Source organism: Rhizomucor pusillus, assembly GCF_041956525.1.
Source record: "Rhizomucor pusillus strain CBS 183.67 unplaced genomic scaffold VTP01scaffold_11, whole genome shotgun sequence".
In the NCBI taxonomy this organism is placed as follows: Eukaryota; Fungi; Mucoromycota; class Mucoromycetes; order Mucorales; family Lichtheimiaceae; genus Rhizomucor; species Rhizomucor pusillus.
In genome coordinates this window covers 130,911-147,403 of record NW_027192153.1, presented here as the reverse complement: position 1 = coordinate 147,403, position 16,493 = coordinate 130,911, and the positions used below count along the sequence as shown (strand labels likewise).

Here is a 16,493-nt window from a genome sequence, read left to right as displayed (position 1 = left end):
AATATAAAGCCAAGGACAGTCTTTATCGATCCCGGACGTAGAGATCTGCTATATTGTATGCATCAGGACAGCATCAGTGAGGCACCGCTTACGTGTCGCTATACAAGGAACACAAAAGCGATCGATACAAAATCTACACAGTACAAGAAGTTAAGACAACGTATCAAAACGAACGAAGTCAAAGCGTGCGAAGCGAAATTGTCCAAGCATCCCGCTGCAACGGTGTATATTCCAAAGTTTCTGCTTTACATGAAAACTAGATGCGAGGTCAGCGCCATAATGTCGCGACACTATCAATCCTTGATATACCGGAAGCTACGTTTTCGTTCCTATTTATACAAGAAACAAGCAGACGACAAGCTAGCAAAAGCCATAAGGGACCAATTTGGAGAAGATCCTGTCTTAGTCATTGGAAACTGGTCAGCATGGAGCTCGACCATGAACAAGTACCATGAACCTGCCCAGGGCATTGGTCTATTAAGGATGTTACGCAACAAGGTTCCAAGTTTATTTAATCGATGAATTCAAAACATCGATTCTCTGTCCTAATTGCGCGCAACCCTTGGAGACATTCAAATGGTGAAGAATCCTAGGCCCTATAGACGAGCAAAGATGCCACAAGTGATATGTCATGGTCTGCTTCGGTCTGTATTCTCTCGATAACTACGGTATGACTATTGTTACTTATGGGAGAAGTCGATCGATGTAAGAATGAACGCTGTCAAGATGGCGAGAACATCATTAGGAGGTTATAAAACAGAGATCTCGCTGCGGTCCTGAACTTCAGATTATATTCAATAGTCTATGCCAGACTGGAGTCATACCATCGAGATTTAGAAGCAAAGCTACTAGATAGATGGTTTTCCTGAGTGGTTATCGCCGCTCTACTATATTTGTGCAAGTCCGCTTGTATAAGAAAAGATCTTAGCGCGACATACGCGGCTTGAAAGAAGAAGAGGTCATGTGTTCCAACTTCCCACAATCTGGTACATTTCATTGTGCGCGCGGACAAAGCAAGAACATGCATTAAGACACTGATAACAATGGCATTAGCAGTCCAAGCGTAAGGGATAGCAATTTAAAGTATCGGCTATCTATGCAAACTTTGTGGAAAGAATTAGCTCGAAAAGCTGAGTGAGGAGGCTCAAGGGAACTTCATTGTTGCTAAGCAAGGTGCGAGGTTGGATTAGACTTGTTTTTCATGCCCCCTTCCAAACGCACCTCCTACTCCCCGGCATCTCACAGCTTACGCCCACGTCGCAGCATGAACGATTTGCCTCTCAACGAAACATCGTCTTCTGGAGGACGACGAGACAGCACTGAACGACTGCTCAGCAAAGAGGAGCAGGAGGAGGCCGCCGGCGAAGGAACACCGCAAGCAACGAGGGTCAACATTCCACCAGCTCACCACCATCCGTCCTGGTATCCCGACGAAGATTTTGAGCTTGACGATGAAAATTACGCAGGCGTCGCTAGGCCACCACCGAAACGCGCAAGCGAACTGCTCTATGCGTTCCGTTTTGTATTTTTGTTTGCGGGCGTCGGTTTTGGATTTTTGATATTCAAGCTCGCTCTCATGAAGTTGCATGGACATGGTCACCATCAAGTTGTTGCTGAGAGACACTACTACAATGGTTCAGAATGGTTCGCTCCCACAGTTATCATGATATCCCTGGATGGTTTTCGAGACGATTATCTTGACAGAGGCGTCACGCCCAATCTTCAGCGGTTCGGTATGAAGCATATTTAGCTTGAATATTATTTTGTTTTAGTGATCTGATTACCGTTTTATGATACGCATACTTTTACTCCTAAGCATCTGAGGGAATTTCCGCTGAATACATGAACCCATCGTTTCCGGTAAGCAAGCTCTCAATGTTATTTCGTCTTTTGTCTAACTCGGCGACATGTATACGATACATAGTCCATCACATTCCCCAACCATTGGACATTGGCAACAGGACTGTATCCAGAGTCTCACGGCATTGTTGGCAATAGATTTTATGATCCAGAGCTACAAGAAATGTTTCAGCACAAGGAGCCATCAATCAGCACACAGCCCAAATGGTGGAAAGGGGAACCTGTAAGAATCTTTGCACGTTATATACTATCATTTGCATATCTAAGCACGGCTTTCGGCTGCAGATTTGGGCAACCTGCAGGAACCAAGGGCGAAAATCTGCAGTGATCATGTGGCCAGGATCTGCAACGCCTACCACTGTCGCAAATTATCTTGTAGATTACGACAAAACAGTGACAGCCCATCAGAAAATGGATACAGCGTTGCAGTGGCTGGATATGCCTTTGGAGCAACGGCCGCAGTTCATCGCTGTTTACATACAACAAGTGGATCAAAAGGGACACGGTGGCGGTCCTGAAGGTGGCCAATTGAACGGAGTCTTGAGTGCCATGGACGACGCAGTTGGAAAACTATTGGAAGGACTGGAGGCACGAAATCTCCACAACCACGTCAACGTGGTCATTGTAAGTGGAATTTATTGCATAAATAGAGCTGGATACCAATAAGATTTTTGTATAGGTCAGCGACCATGGAATGGCACAGACTCACAAATCGCGACTCATTTATTACGAGGATATCCTGTCCAAAGAATCCTTATCTTATTTAAGACAGCGAGAAGCATGGCCGTTGCTAAGCTTACGACCCAAGGATGATGCACCACCGCATGCCATTGATCAGATCTACAGTGAACTTTTAAATTATACCCAATCCGTTGACGAGCCACACTTTCAAGTCTATCTGCGAAAAGATATACCAGAGCGGTTCAACTATCGCGCCACTGAGAGAATTGCACCCATCGTTGGTATCCCGGACGTTGGCTACTCGTTCGTTTCGCACAAGGATTACGACAAGAATTCAGCAAAACCTTATCGCCCCATGGGTATCCATGGTTACGACAACCTTGCTCCTGAAATGCGGGCCATCTTCATGGCGCGAGGTCCTCGTGTCGAGAAAAAATACCCGCGCGGCTCCGTGGTCGCTCCATTCTTCAACGTTGAAGTCTATGCATTCGTAGCTGGTCTGCTTAATTTAGAGCCGGCACCTAACAACGGAACATTGAACGGTCACTTTATGGTACAAGAGTAATAATCATCACAAGGGTTTCAAGGGAGAGGAAGAAGAGAGACAGGAACATAAAAAGCAGATATCTATAGTACCAGTTTGCATTGAAATAACATAAATATCATTTCCCAAACATTGTTTCAAAAGAATTCATACTTCAAATGCATCTTTCGTATTTACTGTCATTATTGACAGTGTCCTATGTAATGATAGCAAGGGCACGATGTAGTAGCATTAAACCAACAACTACAACAACATCAATATCAGCAACAACAACAACTAGCACCTCGTTATCCGGGAAGCCCATGCTCTCGACAACGTCAACGCTGTCTTCGACATCATCGACTTCAACTTGGACAACAACCTACTTTTATATGACAACTGTGATCGAGGATGACTATATCAACGAAACGATTGTTGCGTCTTTGGCAATGTCAGGCCCAACTGTCCCTGCTACCCTCCCACCCAACATCTCCAATTATTTCAAATCTGTCTTGTAAGTAACAGGGCCTCAACGAGATACTGTGCCTCAAAGCCATAGATGAGCAAAAATTCATTGATCATCCTCTATTCGTTTCTTTGTTTAGTGAAAGCATTGAATGTACGTAGCACTTGGAATAGAATTGATGATGGCTTTCAAATCAAGTACTAGATACGAATCTAACAATTGCTCTAGCTTCTGCGAGCGCAATGGTAGCAGCTTACCTTTCGGGCAATGTGACAGCGCTTCCTTCATCTACTGTTACTGGACATATCAACGAATTTTTACCGACGCTCGGCTTATTTTAACCAGCAATCAATTGAACACATCAAGATAACAGAAAAAATAAACAGGTTCAGCAAAGACATTTTTGTATATTTAAATTGCTTGGGAAGATAAAAATGCATGGCAAGTTCGACAAAATCTGGCTGATCGATCAGGCAATGGGAAAGGCGATGGCGATAGACATCCTGAGCAAAAGAGTCCTGCAAAAAGATATCGACAAATAAGTGTCATCTATCAACTCGTACGACGTTCTCTAATATAATTTTACCTCCGCAAGTTCGACAATGCGTTTTACGATCCAGGACAGAGAATGCCTTGCCGCATTCCATACACTCTTTGTATCTGTCGTCCCTGACATAGTGCAAGGTATCTGTGGTATCCGGCAATACATACGCATACACTTGGCCTCCTGTGTTTCCAGATAGCAAGGTACGCTTGCCCGTGCTACAAGTAAAATATCGCATATGTTTTAAGCAGCTGGCACGCGCTTGCGACGATTACAGATCAAACTTACCCAGCAAATGAAAGCGCAACAATGTCGGATCCTTCTTGCTGGACTTGCCGTCGCATTACCAAGCCCCATTTCTTGCGCCCTGTGGCACTATCCTTGACGAGCTCTTTAGACCAGAACTATGATATATTTTGTTGGTAATCTGCTTTAATTCTTTGGATTAACAATCACTGGATGTACCTTGATTGTGCCCTTTTTGTGACCAGTAATAAGTAGATCATGATTGCAATACTCGTTTATCTTGCCCTAAAAATAGGTGACAATCCAGTGTAAATCTGCTTTGTACTTATATGGCATGCCATTCCAAGCACTTACCTCATAGTATATACATGACAGAATATTTTCCGAGCTTGGACAGGCGGAACGTGTCAGGTACAAGCTGCCATTGATGGACCAAACTCTGATCATATGCCCAGAGCATGTTATAATATCTCCCTAAAAAAGAAAAGAACGATGACGTGAGTTTACGTCCAAAGAAGATACATTTCTCCGGTTCTTTGCTTGATAAACTTACCGTCGCTTCATTGACGCTGACGATATCTACGGGTCCTTCGTGACCGCTTAATGTCCGGACGTATTCGAGACGATTCAGATCCCAGATAATAGCCGTTTTGTCCTACAGCTGAAGTCAGTGTATTGATACTCGCACGTGACTCGATATATTCTTTTACTTTGGAGCCGCTAACAAGCACGCTGTATGATCTTGAGGATGTTAGACAGGTGATAGGTGCAGAGTGACCACGAAGGCATTCTAGTAAAAGGAAATCGATGGCTTTTTCTTGTTTAATCTTCCACATGCAAACAACCTATCATAATTTATCGTGTGTGAGGGAATGTGATGGGTTGGCTGAAATAAGAGCAGCTTACATTATCTGTTCCTCCTGTCGCTAGCATTCGAACATCGGGAAAGCAGGCTGCACTGATAAAGCCCATGTGCATATTCTCAAAGGTTCGCAGGAGCTAGAAAGCAGCCATGAACATACACGTTTCCATGCCTCAGTTATATCTCACGTCGGTACCTTGCCAGTTTCTGTAGCGAACAATCTAAGGCTGTTGTCTGAAAAGCCCCATTCGATATACTTGGATCCATCCGATGGCACAAACAACTGCTGGCATGCTGTGACACCCAGTCTGTCGTTGTGAACACCAATATCCCCAATTTGCCTTTGAATATCTAGAAAATGAAATACAAAGTGAGCAAGACCATCATCATCGTTTCCGGGAATTCACTTACTCCTGATAGGCAATATAGACGGACAAAGTTTATCAATATGATCCTGGAATGGCGTAAAGCCACGGTAAGCTGTATCGGGATTCGCAGGCAATCGCTTAGGATGCGGTTTCTTGAACAATTGTCGTGGTGTCTGTCCAAAGTTGTTGATTATACCGATCGTGGCAGTTTTCTCCACAACATCGGTGATAGCATCAAGATCTATCAAGGAGATAAAATTCGTCAAAACGGTGTAGATGATTTTTGTCAAAACCTTCGGCACTTGCCTACGGCGCCTTCGTACGAGACGTGATGGAAGACGTTCATGTTATCAATAGCTGCCTGACCTTGCTGCTTGTAACCAAATATTAGGTCGATCCAATGATGCAAGTTTTGGCTGACATATTCGCTCTCAAGAGCCTACACATGAAAAAGATATCAGTCACCTATTTCTCACTTCTCAGTCCAGGTTAACCGATGCCTGCCTCTCGATGCTTTTGGATAAATATATGCGGATCGCCATGCGCCCACGGTGGCAAAAGAACAGAGTCAATTGTTTCACCGGTTCCTTGTTTCTCTCCAAAATCAAACTTGTTGACATTCTCGAGGAATTCTGGCAGATAGAAGAATTCCGGAATCAACTCTCGGACGTCGCCCATATTCTTTTCCGAAGCAGACTCCCAAGCTTTTCCAATGGAATCGAACAGTCTGTCAGCGTGATCAAATGTACCGCCCTATCGGTCCTCGTTTTTAGCCAAATCGAAAATTTTTGTTCTATTTGCAAATGTACCTGGAGCTTGAGATAATGCTGCGTGAAAGGTTCAAGTCTGATGAGGAAAGAACAGACAATCATTGCTGATGAATAGTGGGTGCCATAATGGAACGCGGGTGCCGGGTCATTTGTTTCTCCCCACTGGCGGTATCTATCAGCAAATTCCTCTGGGATGGGACGTAATAATTAGTCTTCTATACCGATATTGAAAATGTAGTATGTGTACCTCGTCGCTCTGGTGTCTGTGCTCCCATAGGTTTCGATAGATCTCTAAATGTCTTCGGGTTCTCGAGATCAAGCTTCCGTTTTTTATTTTATTTTAGCTCATTGCTCGCTGTAGCTTTGTCATCGATGTAACGTACCTCGTCGCTGGTATAATCTGCCAAAATCCAAGGAAATACCGGGTATTGCGTAAGATCTATCAAAATATAGATGATAAGCCATTATAATTGTCTAGCATTAGAACGATGTCCTGCAATTACCATTGTATGATCGTCCAGCGATCGCATTCAAGTACATAAGATATTGGAAATTAGTGATTTCCCGCTTCTCCCATTTCTGTGTCAGGTCATGAAGTGTCGAGCTTCCGAATAAATTGGATAATTTGAATGATCCTCCAAAAGCCGAAGTATCTCGCTCTGATGTAGCGCCAAGGATCGATTCTGACGAAGTTTGGTCCATTGTGACTCGACTAGCAAGCTTCGCATAAAGTTCGTCTCTTTCATGCTTGTCAACAGTGATTAGGGCGTTTCTTCCGTCGGCAAAAAATATTTCTATAGCGACGTCTCTGTAATGGGCTGTAAACAATACTGAATTTTCTTCAGGAATACTATTTGACTGGACAATACCTGAACAAGAATCGTCGTTTGTATACTTCACGGATGTCTATATTCGCCCTGGATCATAGACTGTCAGCACCAAACCGGAAGTTAACAGAGTTTAGCATTTACCATTTTCTGCAGACATGCAAATCTCCAGACGCGTCAATGGTCGTATCTGTATCCATTCCTGCTGCTTGAGCCAGCAAGATCAAATATTGGTCACGCTCTTCTTTCGGGACGTCCCAAATCTCGACAACTTCTCCGTCACTTCGCTGGAAAAAGTTATCGATCAAGTATATGTTCTGCTTGCAGAGTAACAGCAGGCCCTCTACTTGGATATCAATAACCGCGTCATCAGTTCTTATGATTCTAGATATTCACCTCGAGCATCTAAGCCCGCAATTTGGCTGACATTGTAAACATCCAAGACCATGTCGCCTTGGTCTAGAAGTCGAAGAACTTTGCGGTTCTTGTCTTCTTCATACGCTATGCTATCTTCTTCTTCCATCTGTTGCTCTGCCTCGTCTTCTATCGATATAAGTTAGCAATATATGCATAGATGTATTTGATATTACGTACGTCCTGGATCGTGCTCATGATCTTCTGCCGGTGTTGCGGCCTCAGCGGGTAATTCGACAGGCTTAGCTGTCGTTACAGGACTTGAGGTAAGTTCCTTCTCTATATCAATGAGCGGTTTCGTGTCTTGTTCGGGATCTTTTTAATGCCATTATCAGTGCTTGCCCACGTTGCAGTATCCAGCGTTACCGAACCTTTGGTCGTATCAACAGCTATATACTGTGCAGCTTTCTTTGACTATAGACATTCTTCCATCAATAATATAATATTTGACGAATAAAGGGATATAATCCTCACCCTGGGCGTGTAGGATATAGCCGAGGAATGCTTTGGTTGATAAAGTTGTTTTTGCCCTTCAGAGAATTGCTGGATTTTCTTGCGCATTCTTTGCGGGCCTTCAGTGTAATCAAGGCGCCATTTAGCTTTTGAGCTATTATTTTTGGGGCCCCACAATCCACGTTCGCGCAGCAGATCACCAGAAATGCGTGCCCACTCGCTGCTAATAAAGTTATCATGACCATCGTTATCTTGCAATGCTTTTGAAAATCGACCGATTTCAACATTTTGGATGCTTTGTGTCCAAGCTGCGGTCTTTGCAGCGTAATCCTGCAAAAGTTCATCTTCGTATGCTTGCTTTCTCTGAAGCTTCTTCAGCTTCGCAGCACGCCGTACTTGGTGTTCTTTGAGCATTTCTTGACTGTACTTATTCTCAGAAAGGATGATGCTTTCCCAGGTCTTTGAAATATGTTCTTTAAACAGCAAGTTCAAATCAACTTTGCGTGATTCAATCCAGACGAAGAAGGAAGCAATATCCTAAAGAGCAACAATGAAGTTTAGCACGGTTTTGTTAGAATGAAAATGACCACTTTCTCCTTCCTACCATTTCCAGCATCTGTCGGAAGCCTTCCGCCAAATCATCCAGTTCTAATTCGATGCTTTCAGCAATCAAGCAATATGTACATACCGTATGACGGTAGTTTTACCTATACCCTTTACGCGCACCTTAAAGATGCCGGCAACTGCATCTGGTTTTTGCAAAAGCAAGAGTTTCCACATCTGTGACGGAGTCAGTAAAATCAATAGTATTCTCATCCTGGTTCATTGGTCTTGACTTACGTTAGCAGCATCGTTCCTGATATTTTCGTCGTCAAAAAGCAAGAACAGATACAAGTGGTAGCAGAAGCATCGCAGAAAGTTGAGGTCTGTGTTCCGCGAGCTGAGGATGATTTTCTGGTGGTGGATGCAGTAATTCAAAAATGCAGATATCTGCTCGCTCGGCATATCTTCTTGCTCCAAATCCGATATCTTTAGCAATATCATGCGATTAAAGGACTTGTAGAACATGGCAGTTGTTTGTGTACTGGATGGTCCGTATCGAGCATAAAATTCTGGCGATTGAAAGTTTTCCATTATGGATGCCAGCAGGTCGTACGTCAACTCTGCGCCGTTCATAAACCGACCTTACAGTTGAAAAACAATGAGTTTGCATTCCAAATAAAAATAGTGCTTTCGGATAGAGGAATCATACCTTGAAGTACAGCGTCTGCAGCCATCTGACAGAATTTTGCAACGTTTGACAGGACCTTGTCGTCAGCTAAAAGATCTTCTTGGATTTGCAACGTACACTTCAAAGTTTGCACAATATGAGTCATTAGGAGGCTCTCAAATTTCAGCTACACAGTGTAGTTAGAAAACACTGTGAAGAAACGACATCCATTCACGCTTCATACCTTTGATTCTCTATCGCTCGGAGGGAAGGACTGCAAGACTAGAACGAGACCGGAGAGATTTTTGTTCGTTCCATCAGTGATTGACTGCACGCTGATATCTACCAAAAATTCTAACAAAGATTCTAGAGCTTCGTCGTTGACCATCTTCATTATTTCAGTGGGCGAAGTTAAACTCCACGAAGCAGATCTAAAAGAAATAAGGTTTAATTCATATCAAGCTCCAAATGTCTGAATGCGTTCGAGTTGTACCTTAGCCTTGTTATCATAGCACCCATCTTCCTGTTGGTATGCGGTGAAGTTTTCGTTATCAGCATCGATGTGCCTCCACGCTTAATAAGTCTAGCAGTTGAGTCTGCTTGAGCTGATGACTGTTCTTCAGATTGCGTATCCATAAGGGATATACTCTGCATGTCTGATTCGCATTGTGTAAGTTCGGTTTCTGGGTCAACTCGGCCTACTGGCAGCACAGCAGGGAATAAGACTTCTACCATTGCATCCACCGTTTCCGGGCGGCAGCAAACATCTCTAAAGTCTGGGCGCACAACATATAGCTCATCGAAAAGATGTATGAAGCTTGCCTGAGTTCTTGCCACCTCTTCTGTTGCCATGGCTGGTACTGGAATCAATGTGAGTATCACCAATTTCATGATGCTACGGAAATAGCACTTACTATCAACAAGAGTATTAGATTTTCGCTTAAAAGTGAATTTCGTAGCCTCTTGCCACATGGCTACGACGACCGGCATTAAATCAGGTATACAGAATTTGGCAGGTGCAGTTGATAACAGTTCCTTGAGGTACTCCGGCTTGCATGTAATTGGCACCTCGATGCCCATGATAGCACCCATGAGCGTAGATTGCAGCTGCGTCAAATACCAATAGTGTGGGAGTAATTTACCGAGAACTAGAAAACCTTCAGAGGCAACTCTAAACTTGCCAACATATCCAGGACCTTGAGAAACTAACACATGCATCAATATACGGCAGGCGAGAACTACCGTGTATGGATGCAGATCTGGTTCAAAAAATAATAAGGGCCATCTGTTTGTGATAGTAGCCGCAAACTTGTCAGTCAACTCCTTGTGAGTGCCATCGCAAAGGATATCGTGTAACATCTCCAGCACAACGTTGCGCATGTGGGCCGCCTTGTTTATACCGTTGCAAGATTTGGCATCGGTTATAAAGCCCATTTGCGAGCCTAGAAATTCGGGTTGCGCTGTAGAAATTGAGGCAGTAACGCTACCAGATCTAGCTTGCCGGGTAGCTGAAGAGCGCGCCGGCTCAGTTGTAAGGTCACTTCCTAAATCAAAATTGAGAATATAGATCATTTTCACTTTATAGCAGTTCAATACGATACCTTTAGAAACCGTGGAGGCCAGGAAAGTGGCAACAGCGCGGATACTATCAGTACTCCAGCTACACAGCATCACGATTTTCAAGGCATCAATTAGATGCGGCAACAAGTCCTTGGAGTACGTATGCATTCGGAATGCCAGGAGCATTTTTTTGACAATTTCTATAATCAAAATAGGTGTAAATACTTTGCAAGTTTTCCTGGCTGCTTTGAATACTTGCGAAACTTTTGGATGCGGCGAATATTGAAGGTTCGACGCTTGCTCTGTTCCAGAAAGAGCCTAAATTGCTCCAGGTGCGCCTTTTGTACGTCTAAGCCGGTCTTTTTCCATATCTCAAAGTTGAGGAAGACATAGCGATACGCGAATGGATTATTGATTATCGACTCCCTTTAATGTGAGCTTTAGACAGAAAGCCAACGGAGCATCCAGTGAACTGGTCCTTACTCTGGGTACGCAGGATCCTTGCCAATGAACACCAAGAGTTGTTCCACGATATCAACTGTCAAGAGCTCCCTCCTCTTCTTCAGTAAGTATGCCAATATCTCGTATCCATGGTGACGTTCCATATCTTCCGAGTTTCTCCAGGAATATCTAACAGTTTCGCACAAGATAGTGACTGCTTTGCCAAGCATTTCCGGGGACTACATTTAATACACGGTTAGGAACAGTTATATTCCAAAATACAAATGCAGCATCTTGAACTTTACCTCTGAACGTTCGATCAGCGTCAATGCAACCGCGCAACCTCCAATTCTCCAAATCGATTCATCTACACCAAATGGATGCGCAATAACGGGATTACCACTTAGATATCCCATTAGTTTTGGCGTGGCAAGCGCACTTTCTAGCTTTGCAATTGCTGAATTGAGAATTGCTTCTTCGGTGCAAGAAGCAACAAGTTGCAATGCCTCTTCGCTGAGTCCAGTGAGCGTCAGACCCGTATGCAATCCTCTCGATAAAGCGTTGCTGGCAAAGAATGCAAACGCAAACTTGCTTTCTGGTAAAAGAGTCATGTTGCCGGTACCGCGCATAGCACTTGCAAGTGCGCTTTGATTAGCTTCTTTGCGTCCGAATGTCTTGTTCATATGCCGGAGGCTAAGGAAAAGCGCTGAAGACGCCTCGTACGTCTGGAATTGTCGTAAATTGTCTTGAAACAGCGATTTATAGCGAGCACCAAGATTGAAGTATAGGTTAAGTAGATCCTCGTCGATCAAGTCTCTTATAAGGTACGTTGGACCGAGATCCCAGATCAACAAGCTGGCAGATGATGACGCCATATTTCGTGGGGTGCCAACAGTGCATTTAACGTCTCCTGCAAGCTGAGGTGGGAATGGACATCGTACGCTCTCCATACATACACCGTTAATATAGAGCACCATCGAACTGAGAGTAGCACCAAGTCGAGAACGCTGATGGACTAGTGCCAGGTGATACCAATAACCAGCTTGAAATTGGAAAGAGTTGAAATCGACCTTTTGTTTGTATCCAGTTTGCTGAATCTGCAATTTCCTCGTCATTGCATCAATATAGACTGTGAACACAACTTTTTCGCCATCGAACATAGTAAACAGGGTCAGCGGCATCGTATCGTCCAGTCGTTCAATGTGGAACCAAAAAAGAAGTGTATAACCGGATGACTGCGGTGGAAAATTTTCGACGTCTGGTATTTCGAGACATGAATAGCCAACCGTGCCCATGTCAAACTGTATAAAATTTGGCCACCTGCTTCGGTTCGTTCCCTCTATAACGAGATCCATAAGACTGGCCATCTTTGGCTGGAGCGCTGAAGTGTGGTCACAGATGTTGAATGCCCGGAAGATATGAAGCATTTCTTCGTAACCGACGCCCATGGTTAGCAGCTTTTTAACAATGTTAACGAGAAGTTCCTTTTGACTGGATGGAGGTTCGTCGGCTTCATTTTTAGGATACGCTTGCTCGAGAGCTGTTAAGATCAGTCCGCTGCGATTCATCTTGACCTGATTGCGGCGGCTGCCTCTAGCTAGCGCGTGAATAGCCGTAAGCACTTCGTCGCAGAGATCATTATCGTATCTGATTGATCGCAATAAATGTAGAACACTAGGCAAGACATCCGGGTTTGCTACCGATACAGATACTCGCTTGAGTCTTTTTTCGATCGCCTTGTGTCTAGCTTCCGCATCGTATTTCGAGTCTTCCAGCATAAACACATCGGAAACCGTTCCATCCTCCACAGCGAAAGCGATAAGGATACCGAATACATGGCGAGGAATCCCGGATTCATCAAAGAGTCCGGTCAACAACAATGCATTCTCCAAGGCAGCGTATCCGACGTGCTCGCTGAAGAACCGTTTGTTAACTTCATGATCTCGCATTGACTCTGTAAGCACTGCAAAAATCGCTGAAAGCATCTTCGCGTTTTTAGCATGGTCGACACTGCTATCTTCAAGCCGTTCGTTATCCTTTTCCAAGGCCACTATCATCGAAACTAAGGTCACAAAGCCGCTTACAGCGCGGAACGCGTCGCGAGTAGAGCCTTGTGTAGCGAATATCTTTCGTATCGAATTTAAAATGCTGATCTTCAAATCCAAATCATCTCTTGGTATTGTTTGGATGGCTTCCATTAATCGACTGAACGATGTCTCTATGTCGGACAGCACACCAGCCGTGGTTGTACCACTTGATATACTGGAACGTCCAGGGGAAGTTGCCGAAGGGCTAGTGACAATTTCTTGGCAAGAAATCATTTCAAAGATCTTTAGTACACCTGCTCGGGTAGTCGGCTGTCGCAGAAGATCGAACAGGTTGCCACGGTAACTATAGTAGAGATATTTAATGTTCTGAAAAGAACTGAAATGGTACTGGATGTCACGTACGTCTTTTTAAAGATTTGGGCATTTGAAGAATCTTTAAGCATCTCCGTTAAGCAACCCGCAATGCTGTCAAAACTTTGAAGAGCACGGCCCTCAAAAGAATCCTCTTCAAGTCGATCTCGCTGCGCTGCCTCGGTTAGTGTTGATATCATACGGCTGATGACCACAGAAAATCCAGACTCTCGCAATACAGTTTGGGATTTGGGGTAATCCCTCAATAGCATGGTGAAACGATCGCATATTAAACTGATCAAGCTTCCCGAAGCAGAGCCTAACAAGGAGATAATGTAAATTACTGCACCCCAGAGTATCAAAATGGAATCGAAAATCCATACTTTGAAAATGTAGAGAGATTACAGCTAACTCCTTTAATGGTACGAAATTGAGATCTCGCATGATATAGACGAGCATATCAAGGATACCGTTCTAAAGATCATGGTAAGTTCCAAGTGTAGTTACTCTATGTCATAAGCAAGCTTACTTGGATATCCTGACTCTCATTCTCCATAGATTCTATCAATAACGGCACGGAATTTAGACGTTCAAGGATGAAATAGTTAACGGGGTGCGAAAGAAGAGATTGCTTTAGAGTGTCAAATATTTTGTGTCGTAGAACCTTGGGTATTGGGCGTTTGTGTCGCGGTTGTATTTGAAGTTGGAGAGACGGGTTTGGGTATGCAAATGCTGTTAACAAGCAAGAGTATGCCAGCGGATTGTGTACAATTTGATCTTTAAATGGATTAGAAACAAATATGCAGCCGAAATGTATCACGCCCTTCTCACCTTTCGGTCCTGTTGCCTTTGGATATTTAAAGTCTGATAGTCATAGCTAAGTACAATAATTCACATATCAATTCAATGTCCCTGACGTTACCTTCATGTTGAAATGGAGAACTTTCAGATAGGATAGGAGAATCCACGCTTTTGCCGATGAAGACCATTTGTCCAATAGCATTTACAATTTCATCCTAAAAAGAAATATTCATGTCTCGGTAATTCTGATTTTCGACGAAAATCTTCAGCACGTACTTTTAATTTTGCTACATTGTCGCTGGTATGCCCAACTATAAGCACTGTAGCTAATATATCCCACGCATTGCTTTGATTGAAATCGTCGTAGAGTCCAAAGTAGTCTGCATCGATGGATGCCTAAATTACAAGCTAAGTTAATTACAAATAACAGAACTGAAAGGATGCGACGTTGTCAATAAAGTACCTGCAACTGATATTTAATCAATTGAAATCCCAGTAAAATCTCACGAAAATCGAGTGCAGTGATCCGTTGTTTGTTAACAATTTCTGACCATTTTTGGACTAGAATCCCGAGGCTTCTTCGCGAACGCAAATACTGGGAAACTTCCATGGTCATCGGAACGCATTTAAGAATCTCCAGAGTCCTGCAATATCGCCATTGTTGAGAAACACATGGTTTTCACGGTATAAGCACCGCTCTCATACCTCTGTTTCCACTTGAAGAACGCCGGTTCCTCTTCTCCATCCTCATCAGTCCACTCTGCTGGCTTGGCAGAAAGTAATTGCACCATCATAAAAAATGTATCCTCCAAAATCAATCGATGCAGAATAGTTGGTCTTTGCGCGAATTGCTGGAGGGTATCAGTGATAACACTCGCTACTTCTTCTGAGGAGGCCATATCATCTTCTTCGGTATCGTCTGCAGACTTTCTGTTGGTATCGTTGTAGTATTCAACAGGTAAATCAATAAATGATCTGAAAAGCTTGATGATAATTGAAGGTATTCGTTGCTGAAGCATCAGGCTGACAAACGTATCCTGAGACAAGTAGATTGGATAAATGCAGTGGTACTGGTCCGATGGTTCTATAACTTACTGGACCGTGAGCGACTACTTTGACTGCTGTGATAACGTTGAATAAATGTGATCTTGACCGCAAGTTATCCATCAGAGCTAGACCATTTTTTATCAGTACAAATAGCAAATTATTGAGATGCAGATCGTTCTTACCCTGACTAGATCCAGCTTTGGTAGTTTGTTCAGGCACCTGACGTATACCTCCGAAGAGAACGCGTGTAAGTCTTGCCATAAAGCTACGCGTGTCATCGATCGCTATAAATACGCCGTTTCCCAGATCCTCCTCCCATAACTTGGAGAACGTAGGCAAGAACTCGCCTAGAAACAGATCGCTACGTTCCTAACGACGATTGCAACGTCAGATAGCGCCGGTGCTAGGTGAATACTATCCAACCTTCTCGGTCAAGTTCTGGTCCTCTGTTCTTTTGAGCAACGCAGAGAGCTCACTCTGTTGCTCTTGTTGGCTAAGATAACCGGCGCGTTCGTGTGTGTATCGGTTAGATCAATTATGCAAAGCCGACAAAATCACCGCAAAAGGGCATACCGCTTCAAGATCTCTGGGCTGGTTGCATCGTGATCGTTTGGTGTTTCAGGATTCACCGATGTTGACTCTTTACTCGTTGCGTTGATGCGGTCGACCCAGGTTCTCCACATTGAGGAAAAGAGCACAGACCGTTTGACGCTTCGGAGTGCACGACATATCTACGCTTTCACTGCGCTTTTTGCCTTGAAAGGCAAGTGAAATAAACCTACATTTGGAATGAATATATCAACACATGCTTCTTTAACACTACGAGCATTACGACATAATCAAACGTAGCTCGATCGTTATTACATTAATTCATATAATGGAAAAATGCATAAGAATGGAAATATCGTACAGGTATAAAAAGCTTAAAGTGACATTTACACTTGTAACTATGACTCGGTGAGATCAGCAGGCTGAAAAGTAGGTAATCTTACCACGAGTTTGCAATTCAAGTAAACGACTT

The 16,493-nt window shown here is 43.6% G+C and overlaps 4 protein-coding genes across 4 annotated transcripts; 3 read left to right on the top strand and 1 right to left on the bottom strand.

The window, feature by feature from the left end:
* Positions 1–57: 57 nt before the first annotated feature.
* VTP01DRAFT_1529 (uncharacterized protein) lies at positions 58–522 on the top strand (the record flags this gene model as incomplete). Its single annotated transcript, XM_069379889.1, has 1 exon — positions 58–522. One exon carries the CDS (start codon positions 58–60, stop codon positions 520–522), a length of 465 nt encoding a protein of 154 aa, XP_069237953.1.
* A 679-nt stretch (positions 523–1,201) lies between these two features.
* On the top strand, positions 1,202–3,106 carry VTP01DRAFT_1528 (uncharacterized protein; the record flags this gene model as incomplete). The annotated part of the gene is made up of 5 exons (XM_069379888.1): positions 1,202–1,733; positions 1,817–1,860; positions 1,925–2,083; positions 2,146–2,484; positions 2,540–3,106. The coding sequence occupies 5 exons, from the start codon at positions 1,202–1,204 to the stop codon at positions 3,104–3,106; spliced, it is 1,641 nt and encodes a 546-aa protein (XP_069237952.1).
* A 281-nt stretch (positions 3,107–3,387) lies between these two features.
* Positions 3,388–3,871, top strand: VTP01DRAFT_1527 (uncharacterized protein; the record flags this gene model as incomplete). Its single annotated transcript, XM_069379887.1, has 3 exons — positions 3,388–3,498; positions 3,590–3,683; positions 3,759–3,871. The coding sequence occupies 3 exons, from the start codon at positions 3,388–3,390 to the stop codon at positions 3,869–3,871; spliced, it is 318 nt and encodes a 105-aa protein (XP_069237951.1).
* Positions 3,872–3,941: 70 nt separating this feature from the next.
* VTP01DRAFT_1526 (uncharacterized protein) lies at positions 3,942–16,155 on the bottom strand (the record flags this gene model as incomplete). The annotated part of the gene is made up of 45 exons (XM_069379886.1): positions 3,942–4,048; positions 4,117–4,292; positions 4,363–4,478; positions 4,540–4,605; positions 4,675–4,794; positions 4,874–4,975; positions 5,031–5,165; positions 5,227–5,319; positions 5,379–5,533; positions 5,594–5,791; positions 5,857–5,989; positions 6,055–6,303; positions 6,360–6,508; positions 6,568–6,640; positions 6,704–6,759; positions 6,824–7,128; positions 7,190–7,237; positions 7,292–7,490; positions 7,544–7,690; positions 7,742–7,876; positions 7,933–7,975; positions 8,036–8,551; positions 8,619–8,662; positions 8,722–8,794; positions 8,855–9,198; positions 9,267–9,411; positions 9,469–9,655; positions 9,718–10,084; positions 10,139–10,768; positions 10,826–10,984; positions 11,044–11,210; positions 11,268–11,464; positions 11,531–13,616; positions 13,676–13,943; positions 14,008–14,098; positions 14,154–14,401; positions 14,456–14,488; positions 14,547–14,640; positions 14,702–14,821; positions 14,889–15,069; positions 15,131–15,462; positions 15,521–15,597; positions 15,655–15,841; positions 15,896–15,965; positions 16,046–16,155. 45 exons carry the CDS (start codon positions 16,153–16,155, stop codon positions 3,942–3,944), a joined length of 9,531 nt encoding a protein of 3,176 aa, XP_069237950.1.
* Between the last annotated feature and the right edge of the window lie 338 nt (positions 16,156–16,493).